The sequence below is a fragment of the Triticum urartu genome, chromosome 7A (assembly GCF_056163025.1).
Source record: "Triticum urartu cultivar PI428250 chromosome 7A, HENAU_Tu73, whole genome shotgun sequence".
NCBI classification, from domain to species: domain Eukaryota; kingdom Viridiplantae; phylum Streptophyta; class Magnoliopsida; order Poales; family Poaceae; genus Triticum; species Triticum urartu.
Window position 1 is genome coordinate 34,405,854 of NC_141879.1, and position 9,720 is coordinate 34,415,573.

The following is a 9,720-nucleotide window of genomic DNA, read 5'->3' on the forward strand; positions in this document are numbered from 1 at the left end:
ATTATTGCCTCTAGGGCATATTTCCAACACTTGCATGCTTTCTCATCTCAACAACCTCTGATTCTTCCCCACTGTCATCTGTATGGGGCACATACTCAATGTCCTCCGAGTCAGATGAATCTGCAACATCTTGTGCAACTTCTGCAACATTTTCAGAAACTACTACAACATTTTCAGAAATTGTAGTAGCATTTTGTGGAACTACAATAGCATGTTGTGCATGTACTGCAACATTTTGTGCAACTTCAGAAACTTGGGACGTATCATATGGTTCAGTTGGATTAACAACTTGAGAACTCTGACTAGCATAACCACTTCTCACTTTTTTTCAATGGACTGCTTATCACTTGTGTGACCACACCACCTTTATTGGGAATAAGGATATGTTCAAGTATCTCTCCTCTTGCACCACTACTCTGTTCATTTCCATTGTCTTGCTCATTTTCTGCTGCGATCACTAAATCAGGCTCATCTTCACTGCCAATGCACATCAGGTCCTCAAGCTCATCTCCTTCAAAATCAGACCCACTATTTGCTTCCTCTGGCTCATTCTCTTCCCCATTATACTCCACATATACTTCAGCAACCCCTCCATCTGTAGTGTACTCAGACATCTTCATGCAACCAACATCATCAAACAAGAAAAGCAATCCATTTATCAACTCCATGCCAGGCAACAAAAAATGGTACTTCATGCTTTCCTTCACTGTCATATGATCTCCTAAAAAGCCTTTTAGCTCCGGCAATGAGAGCTTGTCCCGCTCAATCTCTGACATTCCAATATCTCCACCCACATAATCAAGCGATGGACCAATCCGTATGAACTCGCCCCCAAAGTGAAATCTGACAGTCAACACTTCTGCTGGATCCATGTTTTCAACGACAAAATCCTACATTGCAACAAATATATAAGCATAATTGAACTAGAACTACAAATAGCACAATCTGACCTACCAAAAATTTCTCCCAAAAAACCCAAACTTGAACACCTGTAGAACCCTAAACCTAGCGCTTGCAAGAGGCTAAAATTTCCCCCAAAAAAGCAGGGAATGGACACTCGGGAAGAACATCGTGTACCTGCTCTTGTTCTGCAGGAGTGCTCGTCGGAGGTCGTTGCGATCATCCGCCGTTTGCCATCGCCGCCGCGGAGGAGAAGTTGATTCGTCAGGGGAGAATGGAGGCGAACAGAGCAGCAAGGAGGCGAGCTGGTCCGGCTCAGCCAGTTATCCCCGTGCCTGAACCTGTTGGACCCACCATCGAAGCAAAGTCAGCAATCCCGCTCACACGTCAGCGAATCCCTATTTGGGAACGGGCTTAAGGGCGCAAAGAACTGGGATCAGATAGGTGGGGGTGTCGATTTCAGGTTCCAAGGTTGCGGTTCGAATTTGCCGGGTCGAACGAAGACAAGGTTTAAAACAGACTTCTTCGTTATTTTTCTAGCGATTGTGATGCCTTCATCACACATAGTTCGATGATAGGCTGTGCCTTAGGCAGTCGCGGATCCAGAAATAAAATGAAGTGGGTGTACATTTAAAAAAAATGTGGTCTATTTCAATTGGCTTGGATGGGCCTTAAAAATATGCTAAATATTACATGGTAGAAAAATATTTTGATAAATTCTAGGTGTGCCATGGCACACCCGGCACACCCCCCTAGGCCATAGGTGTGTCTTAATAGCACAATTCTGCTCTAGTGCAAAGAATATCTCAAGGAGGAGGACTCGGCAGGAACAGAGTGAAGATCGCGAGAATTGTGCCCGTGCGATACGAAACTAATGGTTGGCGGGTCATTCGGATCTGTAACAAAGAAAACGGAAGAATCGTCCTATAAATTTTGATTTTGCGCTATATATGATGTCACGTGTTTAATTGTGTACATGCCATGGGTAGTAATTCAAAACCAAACTTCAAACAAACCTCACAAATCTATTTCTTCACTAACACACGTGTCCATGGATCATCACCATTACAAAACCATACCCGATGCAGATAAGAAGGAATGCGAAAGCACACATCTACCAATAATTGGGTATCTCCTGAACACCCAGGAATTGAAACTGAAACAACCAAAGGATAGCAGATCGATCCACAGGAAGATCGAAGAAAGGAAATCCACAGACGCGCGCATGCGCAGCAGATGAAACATTGGCTACCAAAAAGTGATTAAGCCGTGCAATTGATTGCCGGCGGGCGGATGCTGGACGGTTCTTCTTCCGAGAAAAAGACGTGATTGCAGGAGACCTTGATGTCGTACGCCCTCGTGGGAATCCCGTGGATCCGGAAGCGGACGAGCGCGGTCACCACCACGGTGAAGCCGCTGACGTTCATCCGGCGACCGATGAAGCCCTGGGTCTGGTCACTCTTCAGCAAGTGCGCCGACGCCTTAATGTTCACCGGCTCTGCTCCTGGCGGGAGGTACTTGTTCATCGGCGGCGTCATCGCATAGACCGGGGCCTGGATGGTGTAGGTGTTCCGCCCGGCCGCGATCGTGCTGTTCTTGAGGTAGACGAAGACGCTCTGGTACCGCACAGCCGCGCGCTTTCGGCTGGCGTTGGCGGCGGCGATGGTGAGGTTCAGGTAGTGGGTGTCGTTGTTGCTCGCCCCGGGAACGGTGCTCGAGGCTTGGACGATGTAGAAGCTGATGTGCGCGGGGCCGAGGAGGACGGAGACGATGATGACGATGGCCGTGACGGCGAGTGTGCCCCCGAGCGCCGCCAGGATGTAGTTCCTGGTAGTCCAAAAGTTGGTCGCCTCGGCCGTAGCCTTGTTGACAGTAGCATCAGTAGTATGCATCTTACCTAGCTCTTGGTAGTACGTACAAAACAGGTGGTTCGGCCGGCCGGTGCGCGCCTTGTAGCTGCTTATGCATGCATGCATGCATGCACGAATTCGAATAAAGTACTCCACTTCGTAGCTGATTAAGCAAAGCTCGCTCAGAAGTGCTGATCAAGCAAAGCACTTCTTCGACCACGCTAATGCAGCTGCACGGCTACGACGAGACAAACATCCACTGTCGGTGGAATATTGTGACCGTGTCCTCGCACACGCTAACCCCACGCCTCGTGAACTTGCTTTTGGAAAGAAAAAAAAAGTGCTTTGCTTCCGGACCTGGTTCCGCCTGCCGGCGGCCAATCTGCGCATCGGAATCGGCGTGCAGGACACGCATCCTGCTCCCCCTCCCCAAGCATGGTGCCTGCTTCATGATGATGAACCGCTATCGGAAGATGTCCTCTCCAAATATGCTCAGATGTCTGACCGACCGCTTGCAGCTAACACGGTCGAAGCATGGTTGGAAGGTGCCTCAACCCACCGGCGACGCCTCTCAGCATGCCACCTCGCCTTGTCGAGGCTTGAAAAACCCTCTGCCCCCACCGGACCTATATCATTGTTTATGGATCCAGCAATTGCATCATCTTTCGGAACGTTCGGTGCCTAAACTGCCCCGCCAAGCGCAAGATCGTGCATTCCGTTATCACCTCTAGGGCCCCCGACCGTTGTATGTTTGCAAGTAACAAAGTTATATGTTGTCTCGTCGTCTGTCATCACCGAGAACCTCGCCCTACTTCCACCCTCCTAACGACAGTTGCGGTGGGATCTTGCTGGCTTGGCGGGACTCCCAGGTGGCATTTTCCAACCCTACCATTGGAGGCCACTTCAGCACCGCGCTTGTCTCCCCGCGCGATCGGACCCCACACTATTTGGTGACTGGAGTTTATGGCCATCAGGACGAGGCGAATAAGATCATTTTCCTCTCCGATCTTCACGACATGCGCGCTTGCTGGCTTCTTGGTGGTGACTTCAACATGATCGCCACAGTCAAGGATAAAAACAACGGCCACTATGCGTCGACTCCGGGTCTTTATATCATAGCCAAGGAATGGCCTACAAAAATGTTTTATATTTTGAAACGAAGGTATTAACAAACAGTTTTGCTAAGGCACGTCTAACACATACGGCATTGATCTTATATGGAGATTTTTGTGGGAATTTTTTTTCTTTTTACGCTTGATCGAGCCATTTAGATGTGCAAAATATAAACACTAGTGCCTCCGTTTCATAATATAAAATGGAAAGATTCCGTTGCATTCATGTTATGCCAATGTGTCGGTTATTAAAGCGCAGGTAAATGGTGTGTATAAATGGAAAGTAACGGTGATGGTGAAGCAATCATGCTTTGCCTTTATATATGCGTCGACACAGAAACCAGCCACGACGCAGAAAGCTAATCCAAGTCCAACACATAGCATGGCGCCGGCGCCGGCGCCAGACGACTCCCTGGACGGCGACGAGAAATCAGTCTTCCGGTGTCTCGACTCCGCGCGCTACGTGGTGGCCGCCGTGGTGACCGTGCTCATCGTGGCGGTCATCGTGTACGCCATCAAAGTGGTGCTCCGCCCAGCGGAGATGTATCTCCTGGTCTCCGGAGGCTTCGTCTCTGTGAAACCAACCCACAAGCTGACCAGGCAGTTCAACGCCAGCGTTGGCATGGACAGCTTGAGCTTCTCGTTCACCCTCCAAGCCGTCAACCCCAGCGGCCGCGTCCGCATCTACTACACTAAGGTTTCCACCTCGCTCTGGAGCACCAACTCGTCGGGTCAGGTAAACGGTTTCATCAATCCCGGCATGGGTGACGTGGCCTTGGAGCTGCAGAACAGGGTGGACACCGTCGTTCAGCTAGCGACGGCCGCGACTGTTCCGTTTCAGGAGGACTACTTCATGTTCCTCGCCAACGGCAGCAGCATCAAAGACGCGACGTTGATGCTGAATGGCACCCGCACTGTCGAGGTTTACTCCGGCCACAACGTGACCGACGCCGTGCCGGCCATTTACTACTGCTCGCCCATCGTCGTTGGCGGCGATGAGGACGACCACGACAGTACGGCTGCAGCCGACGTGCGATGCATGAAGAATCTGCCGACTATCAATCAGCCGGACATATGAGCTATCTAGGCAGCCAGTACGATGGATGTGTGCATCTGTGTCCATCCATGGTTGAACTTCTTTCTTTTATTTATTCAATTATTAATTAACGACGATTAATCAGTGTTGGTGTGAAGGATCGTTTTAATCTTTCAAAGTGTTGAATGATGAATTTCGCTGTGTGTGCATGTCCTTTTGAGAAAATGCCTTCGACCTGCAAAACAGAAAACTTGTCAAAGGCTCGTATTGTGCCATCTTATTTGCTGTTCATTTCTCTTTTCAAATCCTTCAATTATTTCCGTTACAACCTTGCACAGTTCTTGTGCTTATATACACGCATGTATATGAATTACCAATCCAGATTCGAAACTGAACTTAGACCTACCATGATCCCAGTTGAACCTTATCTAGACCGAAAAAGCGCAGCGGGTCTCGTGCACCAGTTGATCGAGATACTTGCAAAGGGCGAGGAAATCTGAGGCGAAGAACCTGCATTGGGATCGATGCATGCTGCGGAATGATGAGTCAATAAATTTGAGGGGCGGCTGGGAGGATGGCGAGCTCTGGTGATGCCGATGGCGACGCGCGGCTCGCCGCGTCCATCGTCGATCCTGCCGCGCCTGCTCCCCTGGGTCCATCGCCGGACCTCCCGCTACTGGCGCCCCCCTCGCTGGCTCCGTCCCCATCCTCGCTGGCCGCCCCGGCCCGCATCCGCTAGTCCGACTTGGCAGACGACGACGCGGCCTCCCCCTCTCCCCCCCTCCCCCCGCCCGCTGCGTGCGTGCCTGCCCCCCTCTCCACGGTGCCCAGTCGTGCTGCATCCGCCCGTCGTGGCCAGTGACCCAGTCTCCCTCGTGCAGGGCTCTGACGGTGGCTCGCGGCGGCTGCGGCCGACGGCGCCGGCGAGGTACGGTGTGGTGCAAGCTGCCGCCTTGCGGGCTGGTGTCGCCCGTCATTGTCGAAGGCGCTCCTGGGGGTGGCCGGCCGCTCCGACCTCGGTCCGGCCCGCTCGTCATGGTGCCGCTCGTCGGGCACACCTCCCCGTTCGCCGCCCCTGGCTTCCCCGGCGGTGTGCCACGCCGGTGCGACTCCGACCCCGGTTGTGCGTGCTTCCCCCTTCCGCCCGTTCATCGGGTCGTTTGGATCTTCCTCATGCCACTTCGCCACGTTTCGCCCCGCTCTCTCCTCCGGTCCGGCGCCTTCCCGTTGTCCCCCGCCGGGGTCGGCGGCGGTGGCGGCGGCGGCCTTCTATCGAGGGGAAACCCCACGGGACGCGGCCGCGCCCCGCTCCTTGCCCCGCGCTCACTTGGGCCGTGGCCTACTGGGCCGCTGCCCGAATGGGCTGGCAGTGGCGCTGGCTGGGCCCGCTCCCCCAGGACTGGGCCGGACCCTCGTTGCTGGGTTGGCTGCGTGCCCTAGGCCTGCTTCCCCCCCGTTCGGCCATTTGGCTGCCCCAGGGGCTCCCTCGTACGGCTTCCTCCCTCCTCGCCGCCTCCATTCCCTCGCCTGGTTCCTCCCCGGCGCTCCAGCTCGCCCCGAACCGCCTGCCCCCGCTCGGCTCCCCGACATAGCCGCCGACCCTCCCTCCTTCCCTCCTCCCCGGTCCATGACCCGAGAGTGGGACGACGGCGAGGCACGACACAAGCGTCGCCCGGATGACTGCCGCGACCTACCCCGCCCCTCCCCGGATGCCCTCCGCCGTGAAGAGGAGCTTCACCGCGAGCTCCGGGACGAGCGCAGAGTCGATCGGCGCTCGCCGGGCCGCTCTCGGTCTCCTCCGACCGCTGTGGGAGAAGGGCGCTCCCGTCGCCGCTCCCCCTCCCCCGGCCCTCACCGCGGACGGAGCCCCTCCCCCCCGCTCATCCCGCCCAGCATCTCCGTGCCCTCAAGCGTCGCTTCCCCCGGCCGCACCCCGGAAGTATGTGCCTCCCCATGCCGCGGCAGCCTCCGGTCCCTCCACCCCGGCCTCTCCTTCTGCCCCTGGCGCAGGCCAGCCTCGCGCCCGGCAGGGTCCTTCCAAGAAGAAGCGGCGTCGGGGTCAGCCGCGATGTGCCGCGGCCGCTTCCCCCGCCCCTGCCCCAGGTGGGCCGTCCGCCGATGGCCCCGTCTCCGGGCTCCCCCGTCTGCAATGCTTCAACTGCGGGGTCGCCGGCCACTATCAAGTCAACTGCTCCAACCCCCAACGTTGCTTCATCAGCAAGGATCCGAACCACCCGGCCCTTCTTTGTCCTGATCGACCGGTGACCTCCGAGCTCATGATGTACGGTCACGGCATTGAGGGGCTTGGCTTCTTCCACCTTGAGGTCCCCAACACCCCACCTCCCTCGCCCTCCCTTAAGGCGATCGTTACGGTGGTGGATGGGGGTGGCCTCGCCATAGATGATCGAGGCCGAGCTCAGCCACCTGTACCGTCGTCAGTGGGACTGGGCGGTCATCCCCACCGCCGGTCACATCTTCTCCGTGGTCTTCCCCGATGCCATCAGCTACGGCTACACCACCCGCAGTGGTCAGATCACCCTCGCCCCTCAACCAGCTCGTCATCCGCATCTCCGAGCCAGTCCTCGACTCGAAGGCGGTCGCTATCTTGGACACCGCTTGGATCCTCGTGGCTGGGCTTCCCGACATCGCCAGATCCGAGGCCGTCATTCGCCAGATGTCCAGGATCCTGGGCAAGTTGGTGGTGGTCGATGAGCTTTCCCTCCGCAAGGAGGAGGAAGTTCGGGTCAAGGTCAAGTGTCTGGACTCCTCCAAGCTGTGGGCCACCGTCCATGAGTTCTTCAATGACCAGGGCTTCGACCTCCGGATCTCCCCTGAGCCGCCGAACCACGTGGGTCGTCCTTGCTTCTCAGACGACGGCCCCCCGGGGGGCAACCCGGGGACCGGTGGGGACTACCACGACCGCCACCACCCCCGCTCTCGCCGCTCGGGCGACGAGGTGGAGGCTCGGAGGACTCTCACTCCCGCTCTACGTCACCGTCGCCTCCTCCCACGTGCGCTGGTGGCCGTGGCCGCCAGGCTCCCCTCGCCCCCCTGTCCGCGGAGCTGCTCCCCCTGGTCGTCCCTTCGGACCCGACGGCCGAGCGGTCGGAGGGGAGCGACGCGTCCAGTGTTGGTCTGGTGGTGTTCCTGGCGTCGTCTCCGTGCTTCCCCGCTGACATCTTCTCCGACGGGCTTGGGGTGGTGGATCCCCTCACTCTCCCCCGGCCTCCCCTGGCGCCGCCATGGACCTCTCCGCCCCAACCCTCCCAGCCGGATCGGTGACTGCTTCGCCGGTCTCCTCCCCGGACCCGCACATGTCCCCGCCAGCCATCTCGGTGGATCCCCCATCTCAGGTAGCGGCCCCTCCGCCCTCGCCGCTGCCTGACGTGGCGCCGATCCCCCACTACTAGGGAAAAGCCTACCAGCAGCGAGGGTTTTGGGCCTCTCAGTAGCGCGGGCACCGGCGCTACTAATAAGGCGCTACAGCTAACGTATAGCAGTAGCGCCGGTTGTCCCACGCTACTGCTATACATGAATAGCTGTAGCGCTCTTTGGGAAAGGGCGCTACTGATATTATCTGCAGCGCTGTTTGCTGGGACGCGCTACTGACAATGCGGCGCTACTGCTAAATTTCCCCCCTCGCTACTAGTAGTTTATTTATTAGTTTTTTTCCTGCATATTTGTTTTGTATTTGAATAGGCTTTATACAATAATCTTTAGCATATCATACACATACAAATGTAATCATAGCATATACATACAATTAGTCTCATCAAATCATGTCATCATCATAATCATCATCCAACACAAAGTGGTCTCTCGTCATCATCTCGAAAATAGCGATACAAGTCTCGAATGATATGCAAATACATCGTCATCCATCTAAACAATGATATACACGAGAAGAGCTATCACTTTGAGAACATGAGTTCGTATCCCTCTTTCGCATTAGCGTGAACCTCTAAACTAACTACTGCCTGTCGCTCGGAAACCGGAAGGGCCTGACACTTCGGCCACTTGTCGTATACATACTCCTGGCATAGCACTTCTTCGCCATCTATGATCTATGCACCTGCATCATCACATGAGTCGATGATATGCAACATATATAGTTGAGCAACAGAAAGAGACAGACTTGGCAAAAATAAAAACAACATATCATAAGCATAAATAACAAAGTTCATCGTACCCCAAAATGCCCTAACTAGAGTGATTTTCGCTAGTCGAGGAGGAGGACGGTTTAATTACATCACAAATAAAGTTTCACCGTGCATAACTCAAAGTTTTGTCATACAGAAAGTATGGACTAAATGGACACATTGTCATATATCGACAATCACTCCAACATGTCGTTCCATCCATCCAAGTCAGGGAGATAGTCCCCGAGCCTAGTGAAAGGCTTCAGGTCGAGACACTGAGAGGCTATCCATGTTCGGACGTCTTCCCGCGACATTTGTCCTTCTCCGTAGAACATCCCTGTTTTTTCGACGACCTCCTTCATGATGATTTGGGCAAGTTCGCGCTGGATGTTATAGAACTCAGCTCGAAGTCGATGATCCTCGATATCTCCTATGTCCTTTGCCCATTGCAGAATATGGGCATCGCCGGATCTAGGTGACATGCCAAGGTTCTGGTGATCCCGTCTGTACTCCAGCATGTGGTGTAGGACATAGAATCCATCATTAAGAGAATCGTTCGGTTGCTGGATGCAGCAGAAGTCGGTCTTATGGCCGAAGGCGACCCTGCCGCCCCTTCTCTTCTTGTCCCTGACCTCTCCACCCCTTGCTTGGTAGTAAAACATAGCACTGTCGAGAACATCCTT

The 9,720-nt window shown here is 54.9% G+C and overlaps 2 protein-coding genes across 2 annotated transcripts; one reads left to right on the top strand and one right to left on the bottom strand.

Moving 5' to 3' along the window:
• Positions 1–1,889: 1,889 nt before the first annotated feature.
• Positions 1,890–2,944, bottom strand: LOC147957369 (uncharacterized). The gene has a single exon (XM_087536787.1). It carries the CDS (start codon positions 2,874–2,876, stop codon positions 2,163–2,165), a length of 714 nt encoding a protein of 237 aa, XP_087392913.1. The 5' UTR covers positions 2,877–2,944; the 3' UTR covers positions 1,890–2,162.
• A 1,252-nt stretch (positions 2,945–4,196) lies between these two features.
• Positions 4,197–5,042, top strand: LOC147957370 (uncharacterized). Its single transcript, XM_087536419.1, has one exon. It carries the CDS (start codon positions 4,245–4,247, stop codon positions 4,938–4,940), a length of 696 nt encoding a protein of 231 aa, XP_087392545.1. The 5' UTR covers positions 4,197–4,244; the 3' UTR covers positions 4,941–5,042.
• The last annotated feature ends 4,678 nt before the right edge of the window (positions 5,043–9,720 follow it).